General features: G+C 37.9%; 1 protein-coding gene across 13 annotated transcripts in view; it reads left to right on the forward strand.

The window, feature by feature from the left end:
* CRPPA (CDP-L-ribitol pyrophosphorylase A) overlaps positions 1 to 19,888 on the forward strand; it is a 337,573-nt gene that overhangs the window by 1,417 nt on the left and 316,268 nt on the right. For all 13 annotated transcript variants that reach the window (XR_008473356.2, XM_054237213.2, XM_002751545.7 and 10 more), the window contains exon 2: positions 14,387 to 14,663. Coding sequence is in view for 12 of the 13 variants with exons in the window: in XM_054237213.2 (XP_054093188.1) it covers positions 14,387 to 14,663 (277 nt within the window). In the remaining variant the exon portion in view is untranslated. The remainder of the gene's footprint in view (positions 1 to 14,386; positions 14,664 to 19,888) is intronic.

Below are 19,888 nucleotides of genomic sequence, written 5' to 3' on the forward strand. Positions count from 1 at the left end.
AGGTTTTTAAAACTGAGCTAGTGAGATTCTAGTCCAGGGGAAGTGGCACATTCTCCAGACGGGAGCCCCTCGCAAACCCTCACATATACTCAAAAGCCAAAATGCTCAAGTTTTTTTTTTTTTTTTTTGAGATGGAGTTTCGCTCTTGTTACCCAGGCTGGAGTGCAATGGCGCGATCTCGGCTCACTGCAACCTCAGCCTCCTGGGTTCAAGCAATTCTCCCGCCTCAGCCTCCCGAGTAGCTGGGACTACGGGTGCACGCCACCATGCCCAGCTAATTTTTGTATTTTTAGTATAGACGGGGTTTCACCGTGTTGACCACGATGGTGGTTGAGCCACCGCGCCCGGCTCAAGTTGTTTTTTAACTGCCCCACAGGTTCACCTTGCTCCTTCCTAGACAGAGCCGATTTATCAAGGCAGGGGAATTGCAATGAAGAAAGAATAATTCACAGTCTGCTGTGCGGGACACTGGAGTTTTTTTAATTACATCAGTCTCAAATTATTATTACTAGGCCTGGCGTGGTGGCTCAAGCCTGTAATCCCAGCACTTTGGGAGGCCGAGGCAGGTGGATCACGAGGTCAATAGATCGAGACCATCCTGTCAACATGGTGAAACCCCGTCTCTACTAAAAATACAAAAAATTAGCTGGGCATGGTGGCGCGTGCCTGTAATCCCAGCTACTCAGGAGGCTGAGGCAGGAGAATTGCCTGAACCCAGGAGGCGGAGGTTGCAGTGAGCCGAGATCGCGCCGTTGCACTCCAGCCTGGGTAACAAGAGCGAAACTCCGTCTCAAAAAAAAAAAAAAAAAATTATTATTACTCAAAAAATTAGTCAAATCGAGCATTTCGGGATCGGAGTTTTTAAAGATAATTTGGCGGGTAGGGGATTGGAAAGTGGGGAGTGCTAATTGTTCAGGTTGGAGATGGAGTCAGGCGAGGTCTAAGTGAGGTTTTCTTGCTGTCTTCTTCTGTTCCTGGCTGAGATTGTGGAACTGGATAAGATAGATTACCAGTCTGGCTGGTGTCAGCTGATGCATGGAAAGAAGGGTCCGTAAAATATCTCAAGCACTGACCTTAGGTTTTACAATAGTGATGTTATCCCCAGGAGCAATTTGGAGAGGTTCAAACTCTTGGAGCCAGAGGCTGCATGACTTCTAAGTCGTAATTTCTAATCTTGTAGCGAATTTGTTAGTCTTACCAAGGCAGAGCGGTCCCCAGGCAAGAAGGGTTTTTTTTTTCAGGAAAGGATTATCAACACTTTTGTATGGGTCAAACCATAAACTAAATTCCTTCCCGAGTTTAGTTAGGCCTACACCAAGGAATGAACAAGGACAGTTTAAAGGGTAGAAGCAAGATGGAGTCGGTTAAGTCTGACCTTTCACAGTCCTAATTTCCTCAGTTATAATTTTCACAAAGGCGGATTAAGGGTCTCATATTATTTTGCTTTCTAAATATCGGCATTTAGAAAATGGAAGTGTAAAGCGCCATAATCACCGACGATTTGTGTAATCAGCCCAATGATACATCTGAAACTCGAAATTTGAAATAATTCTAGTTGCTAACTTCATTCTGTTTTTCTGGCCGGTGGAGGGAAGGGTCGCTGAAACCATTCCACCAACCATTTACCTAAAATATTCCAGTGCCATGAACATTGTGACAACATAGCTCATATATGCAGGCATTTCTATGGGACACAATGGCCATCAGGATCTTTATCTGCTTGGTAATTAGCTATAGGGGATTATAGTCATTTCTACACTAGACTTTTCTCCCATAGAGAAAACTTTTGTATTAAATTGAATTTTTTGCATATTCTGAGGCAGCCTAAGATAGGTGGACACTAAACATCTTACTGATATGGTTTGGCAATCACCATAATCCTGTGTGTCAAGGGAGAGATCAGGTGGAGGTAATTGAATCATGGGCCAGGTAGAGATCAGGTGGAGGTAACAATCATGGAGCAGAGATCAGGAGTGGGTAATTGAATCATGGGCGTGGTTTGCCCAATGCTGTTTTCTTGATAGTGAGGTCTCACAGATAGTGAGGTCTCACTTTTGTAAGTTTTTGGTAGTTCCTTCTGTGTTCATTCTCTTTCCTGCTACCTTGTAAAGAAGGTATCTTGCTTTTCCTTTACTTTACACCATGATTGTAAGTTTCCTGAGGCCTCCCCAGCCATGAACTATGAGTAAATTAAATTTTTTTCCTTTATAAATTACTCAATCTTGGGCAGTTCTTTAGGCAGTGTGAAAACGGACTAATATACCCACTTTTAAGGCAAAAGAATGTTTGGAAAGGCCTTGTTAATGGAAAATAAAAAACTGCTTGTCTTCCACATTTACTTAATAACAGCAATCATAAAATCCTAATAGTGACAGTAATTCATCAAAATTTCCATTCTGAAATACTTCATGGCTCATTTTTAATCACTATTATGTCTGAAGAACTTACGGAACATGATTATACATTCGGTATATCCTAGTAAGTCCTTGGAAATCTGGCTTTATAGCAGTGTGTGGGTGGCCATTTGTCAAGGGAAAACCCTTATCTCCTTCTGTAAAAGATCAACCCTACAGACTATTGATTATTTTCTTAGGGTATGGTGCCAAAAGTCCTCAGTCACTTCATTAAAAAAGATAATTTATACAAATTCAAATAAGGAAAAGGACATAGGAGTATAAAATGTCTTATAAGACTACTTTTTTTTTTGCTCTGTTGAGAAATTATGCATGCTTTTTACTTATGAAAGGTACAGTTCTCATTGTCCCAAATAAGAAAATTAATTGGGTGTCACCACTGTCAATCATCTAGGTTATTCTGAGAGAATGTCATTTCTTGTTTTTCAAGAGCTGTATGTGATGCTCTAAATTTTTTTTCTTCAACTTCTATTTTAGATTCAGAGGGTATGTGTGTAGATTTATTACTTGGGTATATCTCGTGATGCTGAGGTTTACGGTATGATTGATCCCATCACCCAGGTAATGAGTGTAATACTGAATAGTTTTTCAAGCTTTGCCCTCTATATAATAATCCCCAATGTCTGTTGTTGACATCTTTATGTTCATGAGTACCCATTGTTTAGATCCAACTTGTGAGAACATGTATTTGGTTTTCTGTTCCTCTGTTAATTTGCTTAGAATAACAGTCTCCAGCTGCCTCCATATTGCTGTAAAGAACTTGATTTTGTTCTTTTTACGGCTACATAGTGTTCCATAGTGTATATGTGCTACATTTTCTTTATCCAATTCATCATTGATGGGTTCCTAGGTTGATTCCATGTGTTTGCTGTTGTGAATAGTGCTGTGATGAACATGGTGCATGCATCTTTTTGGTAGAATCATTTGTTTTCTTTTGAATATATACCCACTAATAAGATTGTTGGGTTGAATGGTAGTTCTAAGTTCTTTGAGAGAGCTCCAAACTTCTTTCCACAGTGGCTGAACTAATTGACATTCCCACCAGCATTGTGTAAGTGTTCTCCTTTTCTCTGCATCCTTGCTAGCATCGTTTTTTTTTTTTGACTTCTTCCTAATAGCTATCCTGACTGGTGTGAGATAATATCTCATTGTGGTTCTGATATGCATTTCTGACTAGTGATGTGGAGAATTTTTTGTTTGTTGGATACTTCCATGTTGACTTTTCAGAAGTGTGTGTTCATGTCATTTTGCATTTTTAATGTGATTTTTTTTTTGCTGGTTCAGTTGTTTTAAGTTCCTTGTAGATTCTGGATATTAGGCCTTTGCTGGATAATGCAAAAACTATCCATTTACCCTGATAGTTTTTTTTTTTTTTTTTTTTTTTGCTCTGCATAAGCTCTTCCATTTTTTTGGAGATAGGGTCTCACTTTGCCACCCAGGCTGGAGTACAGTGCTGGGATTTCAGCTCACTGTAGCCTTAACCTCCTTGGCTCAAGTGATCCTCCCACCTCAGGCCTTCAAGTAGCTGGGTCTGCAGGCAGGTGCCACCATGCCCACATAATTTTTTTGTCTTTTTTGTAGAAATGGGGGTTTGCCATGTTGGCCAGGCTGGTTAGGCTATTCTTGAGCTGCTGAGCCCAGGTGATCCACCTATCTTGGCCCCCCAAAGTGCTGGGATTGCAAGTGTGAGCCACTACACCTGGCTGCAGTGCAGAAGCTGTTTAATTTGCTCTCAGTTGTCAATTTTTGTTTTTGTTGCAGTTGCTTTTGAAGTCTTAGTCACAAATTCTTTCTCAAGGCTGATTCCTAGAATGGTGTATCCTAGGTTTTCTCCTAGGCTTCTTACGGTTTGAGGTCTTCCATTTAAATCTTTAGTCTATCTCAAGTTAATTTTTGTGTATGGTGAAAGGTGGGGGTCCAGTTTTACTCCTCTGGATATAGATAGCCAGCTATTCCCCCAACATTTATGGAATAGGGAGTCTTGTTTCCATTGCTTATTTTTGTTGACTTTATTTTTGGGTTCTCTGTTCCGTTGGTCTGTGTCTATTGTGTACCAGTACTGTGATGTTTGGGTTACTGTAGCCTTATAGTACAGTTTGAAATTGATGCCCTGAATTTGACTTCAAAATTCATTTTATTTGCCCCTCATAAGTAAGGATTTTCCTTGCCCGAACTTTTGCTATCTCACTAATAGAGAGCTGAGAAGTTGAGAATTTTTTTTTTCTTCTCTCACCTAAGAAATTCAAACTGCAATAGAAAATAACTCTTATGGGTTGATTTGTCTTTTGGAATTTTGAACCAAAATTTAATTGGGGACTACAAAAGAGAAGGGAGAAACTTGCAAACTTTGGCCCCAAATTCCTAAATCGGGATAGGGAAATGTAAAGAAACATGACTAGTCTTGCCTCTAGTTAAAGCCTGCTATTTACACATATTTTTGTTTATACTCCTTCCTTGACCCACCTAAAGGAGCTAAAAATGTATAGGTACAGAAGGGAGAATGAATGAGAGGAAGTGCAGCAGATAAGTTCTCATAAATTCAGGAGATGGACGAGTGGTAACCTAATGAAATATAATGTACCTCGGAAAGCTGAAACGGAAGCTGTCAGGTAGAACTGAAGCTCTACCTGAACTTCTTAGGAAGTAAGATGTTTAAAGTTATAGGACCTTGGAAAAGTATAGACATCAGAGGCACAGGGCACCCTGAAGGTGGGGTAGAACACTGAAAAGAGGACACCTGATTGAATCCTTCAAGAGGACTAGTAAAACTCTCAGATCTTTGACAGATACTGAGGCTTATTCTATGGCTGAGAATCAGCACAGCTAATGACTTGAGTTAGGTGCTCTATGGCCTTGGTATTAAGAGACACTACATTTTGATACAATGAGGTCCTTAGTGCCTAAGATAGATGAGTCAAGGAAGTTTTCTGCTTTTCAGACATGCCATACATTTAAAAAGCTATTCTTCTAAAATCAAGTAGTTGGAGGAGACATTGAAAGAAAACCAATTTTGTGAATTCACTGGAACTTCAGATTCCTTTTTCATTTTCTTTTTGACAGAATTGGAAAAGAGTTTCTAGTTTAGCCAGGTCTTACTTTGCACCATTGAAATAGCTTGGAAAACTAATTATCAGATTAAATTATATTCAAAAGTACCTCTGAATCCTCCGGTATCTGAAGCATGTTGGTTAAAGGCTCTGAGAAAATGGAGATTTACAGTTAAGTATTTAAGATATCAAGATTATGTTGTTTGTGGATATAATTTGTATACTATGATTAAGAATCATGTATATGCATATACATATATATTAGTATATATGAATGTGTGTATAGGTTAATATAGTTCATTCTTTAAGATTATACAGCTGGTAGTCCAAATTTGTGCATATGGATATAACTAGGAAGGATCACATATAACAACTCATTTGATGTTATGCTGGGAACTAGACCCTTTCAGAAGCTGATTAAAACTGTTTCTAGGATTTCAAATGTTGTTTTGGCTTTTTAACCCAATTGAAATATATTATTAAACCCCAGGTTATAAACTAAAGGGAATCTTACTTTTCACCTTTTACTAACAAGGAACTGAGATTAGGGGTAATAATCCCTTAGACAACTATCACTTTGTGACCTGAGATTCTATAAGGAAATGTTGCTCCAAGGAATCATATGACAATGGTGTTATTGGCAAGGGCATAAAGCTCTGACAAACACTAATATTCACTCATAATTGACCAATTCATGTATCTAGATTTTACTGTTTTTAAAAGAATATTCCCTGTATCTGGTGTAGGAGGTGAAAATTCTTATCAGTAATCTGATTTCTGATTTAAATATATAAGGAAAGTGTCAAAGTGTGTGTGGGGATGAGGAGGTAGTCAACCTGGAATAACTGAAAAATAGACTAAGATAACTACAACAAAGGCAAATAAGAGAGGCAAACTTCAGCCATGAATATTCTGACTTGGTGATGGGTTGGGTAGGAGTGGAAATTCCTGACAGTGGATTTGAACAAGGTCTGGCAGGGCTTTCCTCATAATGAGGTTTTTGAGCTCTCTTAGGTGAAGGACAATGCTTGAGATAAGTTTTTCCTTTAGATAGTTTCATGCTTGCCATGTTTATTATAACTCTGTTTCCCTATAAATATTCTACAGGAAAATGTGCTGAAGAAAAAGTATTCTAGACCTTGTGATAGTTGTATGTACCATTATATGTTAATCTTTTGCCACTTTGATTTATGTTTTATAATCTTATCAGTTTGGCTGGAGAGAATTAGTCTCCTTGAGTCTGACAACTCCAGGTAAATTTGAGATGAAAAATCGGTTTTGTAGATCTGTATGTGTTCATATTATGGAAACTTAATCTGCAGATTGAGATTGGGCTTGGAAATCAATGAAAGTCTGTTTCATCATTAAGACTCCATAGTGTGTGTTTCAGTATATTAGCTTAGTTTTTAAACTTTTGTCCATTGTTTTCTCGTGTACTTTTACATATTCTGTCCTATATTTCTCAAAACCACAGCAAATACTGTTGAACAAGATACACAAGTAAAGATATAAATGTTAGTCCAGATGAATGATGTTGATCACTTGAATTTGGCTGAGATAATAGGAATGGACACAAGAAATATTTAGGAGCCAGTGTTGATAGCTCTTAGTGATTAACTGTATTAGAGATTCATTGTGAGAAAGGAATGCTTTTAGTTGAGTGGTTAGATGAATTTGACTTAAAATTTTGTCTCAAGGCTTCCTTAATGAAAGGGTCAAGTCTGAATCATGGGATTTGTATTTTGTACAGGTCAGATGATTACAGATCAGTGTTACATTTCCAAAAGACCCCATGGAATGCCTTCAAAATAAGTGCTACGACTAAGGCAGGTAGGCTAAGGCCTGACAACTGGCAGCCTTCATGGGCCATAGTAGGAAGGCTTGACATTGCAAAGATAATCCAAGAGCCAGCCTCCTCATGCCAATTCAATATTTTGCTGCTAAAACGTCAGGGTCGGTATGGAGAAACAGAAGTCTATGAATTAGGTCCATAGTACAATCCAGTGGCCAAGTTTCTGTGCAGGCTGTCACGGCAATGAGCAACAGCTGCCACTGTCCCTTTGCAGCCAAACTTCTGCAGACTGGATGAGAGGGCTTCAGAGGTGTTAACAGGGCCTGATCTTTCCCATCTGTTTCATAAAACATTTGTTAAAATGTTCTGTTCCCAGCTGATCTGTTAAAACTGGGCCAAGTTTTCCAGTAAACAGTATTCGTTATTCCAGGAGAAAATAACTTTTGAGATATTATATTTCTTCCGCAATGTCTGTAGGTGTAACAGAGCTTAGGGCTAGGTTCCTATTTGCCTATGGAATGTGCTAGAAAGAAAATATTCAGGAGAACTTGACAGAATTAGGCTGCTGGGGGTTTGGTGTGGACTTGTCCTCAGTTAAGAGGTAAACTAGATCCCTTTATTCAGCAAATATTTGATCTGTAGGCACTATGTAAGGTACTTAAGGTGTTTTTCAGTCCTATGATTTTACATTATTAAATTTTAATACTGTAAAAGACTTTGAATTCTATAACTAGAAAAGAATGTGAATAAATCCTTTGGAATACAAACAGTACTTATAAAGATTTGCAAGTACTGGGTGTATGCTTGGTTGCTGACCAAAATAGCTTTATAAGCCTGTTATCTCTGAAGAGAGGTCTAAAACAGTGTTTTCCAAAATTCTTTTGTGACCTGTTACAAGAATGACATTTTTGCCTCATGGCTCAGTGACAAACATGTAATTACTTATTATACACTTAAACATATTTGAAAGAAAATTTATGAAAACAACTTATCTCTGTGTTATGCATTTTCATTTTACTATTAATTTTCATTATATTTATGCAGCAATGTTGCATAAATTAAAACTTACTATAAACTTGTTTTTTTTTTGAGACGGAGTTTTGCTCTTGTTACCCAGGCTGGAGTGCAATGGCGCGATCTTGGCTAACCACAACCACTGCCTCCTGGGTTCAGGCAATTCTCCTGCCTCAGCTTCCTGAGTAGCTGGGATTATAGGCATGCGCCACCATGACCAGCTAATTTTTGTATTTTTAGTAGAGACGGGGTTTCACCATGTTGACAGGATGGTCTCAATCTATTGACCTTGTGATCCACCTGCCTCGGCCTCCCAAAGTGCTGGGATTACATATAAACTTGTTTTATGACACTCTAATGGGTCCTGAAACTGGCAGTTTGAGAAATACTGGTTTAAAACGACATTTTCTGTTTAGAGTCTCACACAATTGTTGGAAATGTGTAAGGCCATAAGTGTCTGTAATTATTTATGTCTACTTTGGCTGTTTTCTGTCTGATGGAACAGAATTTGGGTTATTTTAAGGCAATCTAGTAAAATTGGGCATTAATTCATTGAACAGATACTGGAGTGACTATGTGAAGTGTTATTCTATCTTCCTCTTAATTCTTCTATATCACGTTCTAACATTTAAGTCAATGTAAAGTCATTAAAAAGTAGCAACCTGATTTCTTTAAAAGTTTAACCAATTTTGCTGGTAGAATATGCTGTGAAAAGTAACAGGTGAATAGTTTAGAGGACAAGTTGTAATCTCTTCCCTTAAAAATCCTACCGATTTAGTTGAAAATGTACTTACAACTCCTGTTTTAAAAAGTTAAAATTTCACACTAATAAACAACTGGAGTATATATGAAATAGTTGCTTTTAGTAGATTTCTATAAATCTAAGCAGTTTTTATGCTGAATTATTCAAGCATTCTCCTCTCCAAATTTATTTAACATATATTTATTGACATGTGGCTGAGAGGTCAGGAATTCTGTCAGTCTTTGTTCATTAGTGACTGGCCAATATCTAGAATACTGCCTGGCAAATGCTGGGTACTTGTGTTTGTTAAATGACTAAATGAACACATGAAAGAATGCCTACTTCTGCTTGAGTTGCAAGAAACTGTAAGAAACCTGAGTGGTTTTGACAATAAAAGCAGAAATGTTATGTGTTTCAACCTTAATATAAATGAAGTGCTGTAGATACAATGATCCAAATGGATTTTTTTCTCTCCTGGATTTTATGCCTTCCTCTCAGAGACAGTGCTGGTGCATTTACACAGATTAAAGTTGTAGGCTTCAAAGTGAGACTGAGGTCACAGCTTGGTCCCTTAGTTTCTGAGCTCTGTGATAATGGGCAGATTACTGCCTGTGTCCTCATGTGTAAAGCCGAGATGATGAAAATGTGCTTTAGAGAGCAGATATGGATATTGAGATAATACAAAATATTCTGCACATTGCCTGGGACCTAACAAATGTTCCGTATATCTTAAGTGTTATTTCTACTATGTTACTGGAAGTTGAGTATGCCCCAAGTTCTGGGGCCTAGTTTTTGCTTTCTATGAGTTGGCAGTCTAGTGAGAAGGATAAGATTATAAACAGAGTGCAGTATAGTTCAAAAGAGTCTCTGCGTGTATAAGCACTCTGCAAGCTAAGAAGCAAGGATGTTGTAGCCAGAATGATAGTGTGGGATAGCTTCCTGCTGGAGGGGGCCATCTGTGAACTGAGAACTGATGAGTAAGTAGAACTCTGGCAGGAGCTGAGGAGGTGCGGTGGGGAGAGAGGGGTGGGGACGGTGTTGAGAGGCCAGGTAAGCAGTATATGCAAATAACTGAGTGTGAGAGATGCCTTCCCTTCAGGGAGCAGTTTGGTATGAGAGTAAGATGGAATGGAAGAGACCAAATGATGTGCATGAGGTAGGCTGAGGTCAGGTCTTGAAGGGCCTTGCTCGAGAGCCAGCAAGGGATGACCTCAGATGTGTGCTTGAGAAAGATCATACAGAAGTGGTGAGAATGGATTGTATTGAGATAAGAGTAAGAGGAAACAGCTGAGAGGCCAGTGCTGTCAATTATACTAGAGATGACTCTGTGGGTCACAGCTGTGGCAGTGGAGCCAGAACCTTGGGAAATCCCACATGTAAGAGGGATTGAAGAACTGTCACCACTTGCTGAGAACTTTAATTTGAAACTGCAAGTGCAGTTTAAGTTCTGCAATTGCTAAATTTGCAATGAAAGGCCTAGAAAATAACCCATCCAGTCTCATTCTAGAATCACTTTCATTGGCTATACTAATTACCACAGATGATTCTTTGGAGTTCCCAATGGTATTATTTTTGTTTGATTGTGATTAAAATCCTCTCAAGGTGTCTGGAACATGAAAGCAATCCTGGCTATCAAGGAGCCTTAGGATGTAGAAATCAGAGCAGAGAGTCAAATACCTAGAAGCAAAACTATCAACAAAATCACATTGCAGAGGGAATGCTTTTTTCATTCTTGGACTTATTTATATATTTGTAGCTAGTCAGGTTAATGAGAGCCTCCTTTGTTTTCATAATTCTTGAGACTATGCTGTGTTGTAAGATGTTACACTGCCCCTGGTAGGTGAGACAGACCAGGGTCATTTATTTAACAAATATGTACTGAGCACCCACTAGGCATTAGATGTAAGGCAATGGATGAAGCAGACATTGTCTCTATTATAGAGCCTACATTCTAGAAGAGGAAATAAAATGTAATGTATTATCTTGAAAAATGGTAAACATTTCTTACTGCTTCAATGCTTTTAGAGTGAGATGGTAGTATAGGAAAAATGTAATTGTATATTCTAATGTTTTTGTTTCTTATTTGCGAGATTGTGTAGAGGTATTGTAAAGATTACAAGAGTTAAACTATGAAAAATACTGAAGACATAGTGCTTAATTTATATTGGCTATTGTTATGTGATACTTGTCTTATTTCTTCCTTATGTGGATGATTATCTCTAGAATAGACTATCTCCAGAATCCCAAATACAAGCTCCATATGGTACCCAGGCGACCATCATTGCATTGCCCAGATTATAGCAGCCGCCTTCTCCTTTGTCTCTCTGTATCCTTTCTCTCTTTGCCGAATCCTTTTTCCTCCCTGCAGTCAGAGTAAAATTTATGCTCTTGTGTTTCCTATTGCTGCTATTAAAATTACCACAAACCGAATGGCTCAAAACCACATTCTCTTACAACTTTGGACGTCAGTAGTCTCAGTTTCACAGAGCTGTGTCAAGGTGTGGGCAAAACTGCATTCCTTTCGGAAGATATGGGGAGTATCCATTTCTTTGCCTTCCTCTAAATTCTAGAGGCCAGCCAGGTATGGGGCTCACTCCTATAATTACAGTACTTTGGGAGGCCAAGGTGGGTGGATTACCTGAGGTCAGGAATTTGAGACCAGCCTGGACAGCATGGTGAAAACTTCATCTCTACTAAAAATACAAAAATTAGCCAAGTGTGGTGGCAGGTGCCTGTAATCTCAGCTACTTGGGAGGCTGAGGCAGGAGAATTGTTTGAACCTGAGTCAGACTGCATGAACCAAGAATGCACCACTGTACTCCAGCCTGGATGACAGAGTGAGACTCTGTCTCAAAAAATAAAATAATTCTAGAAGCCACTCACATTCTTTGGCTTGGGGCCCTGCATCAGTCTGACATCTGCTTCTGTCATCACATCTTCTCCATTGACTCTCCTGTGGCCTCCTTTCCTTTATAAGGACTCTTGGGATTACACGGGATCCCCCTGGATAATTGAGGACCATCTCCCGGTTTCAAAATCATCTATCACCTCTGTAAAGTCCTGTTTGCCATTTAAGGTAGCATAGTCACAGGTTTCATGAGTAAGGAAGTGCACATCTTTCTGGGTTCATTATTCTGTTTATCCAAAAACTCCTATTAGAACATAATGAGGGAGCATTGGCTTTTAGCGTGAGTGCACTCACCTGCTTAAAGCTTTTCTATGGGTGCCTATCCTCTTTTTATGATTAAAGGTTAAAACCCCTAGGATAGGGCCTCCAGGTTCTGCATGGGCCCTTCTCCTTGCTTGGGGAACTCTGGCTCTGCTTCCTCTCAACCCATGAGGACCTTGCCATGGCCTCTACTTGGACCACCCCTCTCTCCCTTACTCCTCGCCCCTCCTGCTTACCTGCAACCCCCTCCTTGTATTTCAGTTCAAACTCCCTTTTCTTAGAGAACACTCTCAAACCGTCCTTCAGACTCTTCAGCTACTCAGCCTACAGGCTGTCCTGAACTTGGAATTCATTCTGTTTAATGACAGCTTCAATCAGCATTTATTGATTGGTGTTTTTGTTTCATATCTGGGCTTTTTTCTATTGTATCCTCAGTGCTTTTTTCTTTTTTTGTCAGAGTCCTACTCTATTGCCCAGCCTAGAGTGCAGTGGCATGATCTTGGCTCATTTCAACCTCTGCCTGTTGTGTTCAAGCGATTCACCTGCCTCAGCCTCCCGAGTGGCTGGGATTACAGTCATGTGTCATCACACCAAGCTAATTTTTTATACTTTTGGTAGAGACGGTTTTCACCTTGTTGGCCAGGGTGGTCTCAAACTCCTGACCTCAAGTGATCCACCTGCCTCAGCCTCCCAGAGTACTGGGATCACAGGTGTGAGCAGCCATGCCTGGCTGATGCTGATAATGTATTGGTGCTCAGTAAACATTTACTAAAGAAATGTGCTTAAAATGAAAAGGCAGTGCCACATGTAAAGTAGCTCTTGGTTTTATTCATCAGTGTAGTCTTGTTTTAGCTATAGGCAGAATGGGGTTTTGGGTTGTGGTAAGGGTCTGTTCAATAACAAGAGATAGGGGACATTACTGAACAAAGCAACCCAATGTTAACTTTCATTTTCAGTAAAGGTAATCTATGCAGTAATTTTCAGGCCCTTCCATATCTTTAAAAATATCCTAAACACTTAACTGTTCTAACATGAAAGTATAGAATCTCAAAGGCTAAAATTTAAAAATTAAGTCTTTATTCAGAGTATATATCATGGATCAGAGATAGTTGTCTTGGTCTGGGCTTTTGGGCTGTAGAATATTGAGTCTACAGTGACATTTGTCTCCATTAGCACTGGTGTTCAACACGAATCTGCCAGACTTGAATGCAGCAGCAACTCAGTAATGTGGACTACTTGAAGTCTGATATGTCAGTAGGTCCTTCTTTAAGAAAATGTTTTACAGGTTGGGTGGATTGGCTTATGCCTGTAATCCCAACAGTTTGGGAGGCCAAGGCAGGGGGGTCACTTGAGGTCAGGAGTTCTAGGATAGCCTGGCCAACAAGATGAAACCCAATCTCTGGGGGAAAAAAATAAAAACCATAGCTGGGCGTGGTGGCAGATGCCTGTAATTCCAGCTACTTGGGAGGCTGAGGCATGAGAATTATTTGAACCCAGGGGGTGGAGGTTGCAGTGAACCGAGATCATGCCACTGTATTCCAGCCTGAGGGACAGAATGTGACTGTCTTGAAAATGTTTTGCAACAGAAACATTGCTTTGTATATGACTTAATAGAACAATCCTATTTCATGAATTGTAAGCTTTTCCATTTTACTTAAACCTTATTTTTACAATATTAATTACTATGGTTTCTCCTATTTAAGTTACATATTTAGTAAGGCTTGTGTTAGCTAAGTTTTCCAGCTTTGTTGGTATTCAAGTGGTTGACTACCAACTCAGTGGACTTCTTGAAAGTGACAGTCAACTTTTGGATCTCAAAAGTGCTTTGAATCATTTCATTGAAAGGAAAAGTATTTGGAAAAAAAGTTTAAAAGCATATTCTTAATATAGGCTATTTTCTCATACGATACTCTAATTCCAATTTAACTTAAGTAAAAAATGGTATCTGGTAGTACTGTATACTAGACTCTATACGTATACTACATCATGTAAAATATTCTATGTAATGTGAAACACTAGAGCATTAGTATTAATTGCTCACCAATTCTTTTTCATTAACCTCTTAACTAGATATAATAAAAATGCTTAAGACTGACGTATTATAGTTTTTAATCTCCCTATGTAAATATACCAATGCTAGTGATTCAATTTTGTTACTTTAGTTGTCTAAGAATTAACTTATGAAATGTATACATTCTTTCTTTTTAGAGTATTTTGGATAAAGGACATTGTTGTGGTAGTAACTGGAGAGAACATGGAAGTAATGAAAAGTATTATTCAGAAGTATCAGCATAAACGCATCTCACTGGTCGAAGCTGGAGTGACCCGCCACAGGTCAATTTTCAATGGACTAAAAGCACTGGCAGAAGATCAGCTCAACTGTAAACTCTCTAAGCCAGAAATAGTGATTATCCACGATGCTGTGAGGCCATTTGTTGAGGAAGATATCCTCCTTAAAGTTGTCACAGCTGCTAAGGAACATGGGGTAAGTCTTTCTACTTGAGACAAGATAGAAGGGACAAATACTGTAGTGTGGTTGATTTGCTGAATTTTGATACAATTCTGTTTAAATGTCATTGCTTAAAATGTGCATGATGACCTCAAGATGTTATGGTGATTTGTTTTAGGAACTTTGCGGTTTAAGACTGCTCTGGAACATATCTTTTGCTATAGTCATCTACCATAATGTGTTATGAGATATTTGGAAAAGAATGTAGCAATGCTATTACAGTATAGATATAAATGAAACTTTAATGAAAATTAAAATGCAGTTATATTAAAAATGCCTGAGAAATCTCTCAGAAGTAAAGAGTATATATATAATCTGGTTCATTGTACTCAATTTTGTGTTGAAGTTTCAGAAGAGGTTTGTTTTTTGGTATATACTATATTACATTTTCATAGCCCTTAAAGTAAATCATCTTGAGATGACAATTGTTTCCATTTGTTTCACCAAAATAAACACAGGATAGCAAAAGGCCTATTGTAATATTTGGAGCATGTTTATTTTTTACCTTCTATTACCAAGTAAAATGGTATAAATATGGTAATAGATACTAAACTTGTTTGCAGTCTAAATTTGAGACTTAGTGAAATTTATTGCGAAGCAATAGTATTGTATAATAGAAATAGACTATGAAGTTGAACAGACCTAGACCCAGATCTGTCTTTATAATTACTAGTGATGTCATGTTTTTAACTTGCTCAATTTCTAAGTTCATTTCCCTACTTGTGAAAATAAAGAAATGAATACTTGTAAGGTTATTTCAGGACTGGAAATGATGTTAACTATTAAAATACTAAGTACTTAAAGGATATTATTTTAAGATGAATTATAACATCTAAGTAATAGTTTCTGTTAAGATTATAGACCAACAGGAGGCAAGCCTTCCTAGCCATCAGGGCACCCAGGAAGCTTTTTTTTTTCTCTTTAAAACCTGTTTAGGAAAGACACTGTATAACTTCATTTCAACAAGCCATGTGTGTTTGAATTGCCATAGAAAATTTTCTGTAACTCCATCTCTTCCTTCTGCAACATGAATTTCACTTTAAATTTAAAACTGTGTAAGAATTTTATATACCAAATGAAATATTTTCTTTGCCTTTGAACAAAAGGATAAATGGTACTTAAGGTAGTGAAACTTGTGGTCCAGGAACCATTAAAGAACACAAAACTTTCCCCTGGCTCTTGTGCTTCCTCCTTGACTCCTTCCACTTCTCCAGACAGCTCAATTGTGGTAGAGGCAAGGTAATCAGTTGCAAGGGGGGTGAGAAGGCATAAAGACGCAAAGGATTTACAACTTAAGAATTTGAGTAAATTTGGCACATTTGAGTAAGTTCTTAGGGATGACAATACAATTTGGTAGATGGACATTCATTCCAATGCATATTATATTACACACAATTTTCTTTTTTTGGCCTGTGTTACCTTTTGGAAAATTATCACTCAAACTCACTATAATAATTGCACACATTTGGGATTTTTTGTTAAGTAATAAGCTAGAATGCATTTCTGAGCGATTGTTCATAAAGTGATTCTTGTAGTATATCTTAAAAGGCAAAAGAGGCCTTTTATCTTGCTCCAATTTATATGCTAAGGACATCATTGTCTAACAGGTGAGTTAATAATGCATATTAAAATATAAAGCAGTTATTTTTTGCAGATTTGAGGGAGTTCCTATTAAATTGTTTCTTAATCAGAATACAATTTGTAAGATTCAATCACAATGCATTTTAAATGAAACATTATATTTCAATGAAATCTGTAAGTTTCTGATTAGATGAAGAACCTGGTTCAGAACAAAACTTTACAACTTGCTTAAAGTTGTAAACCTCAGAAATACAGTTTCTATTAGAAACATTGCCTTGTTTTGTTGGTGTTAAAACATAAAGGGTAAAATCATGAGTTTGATATACATCCATATTTAAGAATTTTTTAATGTTTATTAATGAGAGAACCAGACACATGTTAAAACTGGTTCAAAGTAGAATCCAAGAAAACATTTATACAATGTAATCAGGTAGGATGAAGTGAATTAAAACAGAAAACTGACTTTTTCATGGGGGAGTCAATTGAAATTCCAAGAGACAGAATTTCTTTGCATGTATATAGGCATGAATTGTTTTGCATTGCTATTGGTTATATACAACTTTGAAAGTTGTTAAGTTCAAGGCTAGATTCAGCTAATCTGGAAGAGTCTGCTCTATAGTTGTCAATTGCAGACACGCAGTAACCTCTTTGGTTTGTTTTAAATTTTCTTAAATTAATATTAGGATAGTGTTCCAGTATTCTCAGTTAACTCCAGGCACTGCATCCTGCCAATTCTTTCACTCTGTACTGACTTACAGTCATAAAAACATAAATGCTGAACACACTGTTCAGACTGGTTTCCATGCCTCCTTTTAACTTATCACCTTTTGTTATCTTAGATTCTTTTCTACAGACTCCTTAACTGATTATTTTTCCTCTTAGGTATTTTCAAGTTCTACTAAAGTTCCCTTTTGACATATTTCCTGAAAAAGTTACACTGTGATTATTTTTTGGGAAGGGGTAGGTTATATAGGTTAACAATAACTCTGTTTTAACTTACGTTCTATTTTGTTTAATTAAAAAAAAAACTAAACTGTTAAAGAGATTGCCTCAAGAGACTCAGATGTCAGGGATTATGGCTGGCATTAAGGTTGAAGAGCTCAAAAGTGTCACAGTTTTTCTTTTAATTTGTATTTCATTGTCAGGCCCTGTGGGGAGGCAAGATGGCTTCCATAAGGCCAGGAGCAAAATTTCATCAGGGTTATTTCTGTCTTACCTAAATGATGATAGTTTGGGTATAAAATTCTAAGTCTACAGTTCCTCCCCACCTCACTACTTACAAACTAGGTTTTGTTGCTGTCTCCTAGATTTTATGCTGTTTTTGAGAAGACTAACCAACCTATTTGTATTCCTTGGAAAGTAATTGGCCTTTTTTTCTGAATGCCTTTAAGATAATTTATTTTTTCTAGATGTTAGTCTCTAGGATGTGTCTAGATCCTTTTTTCCCTTGCTTCGGATTTATTGTCCTTTGTAAACTTTGGTTCATATTTTTATTCTAGAAAAATGTGAATTGTCTAATTTGAATTTTGACTCTGCCCCATTTCTGGTCCTGATAACTCTTTTCCCCTCCCCTTAGGTATACTTTATGTATGATACACTCTTATTCAGTCTTCTATGTCTTAAGTTCTTTCATATTGCTGTTTTTGTATGCTGCATCCTAGGTAACTTGTTTCCTAATTCTCTCTCTCTTTTTTTTTTTATAGCTCTTCCTAATCTCTTGTTTATGGACTTTTAAAACATTTTTTGATTATTTGGAGTTCCATTTTGTGCTTTTTCATGTATGATTAATCCCCTTTCTGTTTTTGATATTCTATTGCCTTTTAATCTCTGAACATAATACTTTAGCACTTCTTGGTAGTTTAATTCACTGTTGATTTCTGTGTACTTTTGCTCGTAATTTGTTTCCTCCTTTGTTCTATAATTTGTGTTGTAAGCCCATGTTTGGCAAGACTTTATCATAAGGAGTTCTGCTAACATGGGATGAGGGTATGTTTCTGAGGCATGGATTTGTGTTCCTTCTGTCAGAGATTGAAAGGGCTTTATCAACTTGGAACAACTTTACGTTAATTCTTGGCTTGAAGTTTTATAGATTCTGCAGTAATGTTAAATGAAACTCTAAACTCATGAAGCCAAGCTGATTGTTACAACTTCTCAGGGAAAATTGTCTCTACCCTTACAGCTCCCAAGCCAAGACAGTTTTGCTTGCTGTTTTCCTTCACTTGTGTTGGGTGTCTCTCCTTCGCTTCACCCAACTCCCTTTTAAATAAGGACTTTCCCCTTAATGGGTCTTCATGTGGAAATGGCCTTTTCAGTCAGGAAGGGTCTTTATATAAAGATTGAGTTTAACCAGGTGGCCAGTGATTGAATCAGTCATGCCTATAGAGTGAAACCTGGAACTCTGGACCCTGGTCCAGGAGAGCTGCCCGGTTATTGAACACAGTGGCTTGCTAGAAGACTGATGATGCACCCTGATTCCACGGAGACAGGGCATGGAAGGTTTCGGATTTCCCCAGACCTCGCTCCTGCGTGTCTTCATTTGGTAGTTGTATCCTTTGTAATTAAAACCATAATTATAAATTTATCATTTTCCTGAGTTTGGTGTGTTGGTCTAGTCAGGGGGTTCCAATATTTTGGCTTCCTTGAGCCACACTGAAAGAAGAATTGTCTTGGGCCACACATAAGTTACACTCACACTGATGATAGCTGATGAGATGTTTGCAATATTTTTAAGCTTAACATGTTTTAAGTAAGTTAATGAATTTTTGTTGGGCTATATTCAAAGCAATCCTGGGCCACATGCCACCTGCAGACCATTGGTTGGACAAGCTTGCTTTTGGGAATTACCAAACCTGAGTAGAATTCTAGGAACCTCCTGGATTTTGTAGCAAGTTGATCAGAAGTGTGCGTGGCTCATCTGTGGATGGTGTCTGAAGAGCAGGCAGTTTTTTTTTTTTTTTTTGGAGATTATATTCTTTAATTTGTAGAGTCTCTGCTAACGCTAGGTGGTTATGATCAGAATCGAATTATACTGTACCAGTTGGGGTTGAAACAATGAGTCCTTGTTAAATTTGAACTCTTTAACCAGCATTTCCTTTTTGGAATTCTCGTCCTACCTTGGCTTCTCGATTTTCTGTAATTCTTGTTTTTCTTACTTTTTTGATCACCTCTTTTCAGAAGCCTCTTCATATCCTCTGTATGGTTCCTTTAACTTCTGTTATCGCTAAACTATCTCTGAGAAACCTAAATCACACTCATGCTTTATTAACTTTAACACATATAGTAAAACTCACTGTTTCGGTTGTATTGTTTATCAATTTTTAAATATGCAGATTCTTGTTAACCAATACCACAGGTAGGATGTGGAGTGATTCTAATGCTCTGGAGAATTCCCTCCTGCATGACTTTGCATTCAGACCTACCACCCACTCCTGATTCCTGGCAACCAGTGATATGTTTTCTTTTCAAAAATTCTATATAAATCATGCAGCTTGTAACTTGCTGAGACTGTTCTTTCACTTGCCATAATGCATTTGCATGCACGCATTTTCACTCCCACTGGTGTAGAGGTATCTCTCAGCTCTCTTATGCCTAGGCCTTCCTCATGAATTCCAGACCTTATA

This window comes from Callithrix jacchus, chromosome 11 (genome assembly GCF_049354715.1).
Source record: "Callithrix jacchus isolate 240 chromosome 11, calJac240_pri, whole genome shotgun sequence".
NCBI lineage: Eukaryota > Metazoa > Chordata > Mammalia > Primates > Cebidae > Callithrix > Callithrix jacchus.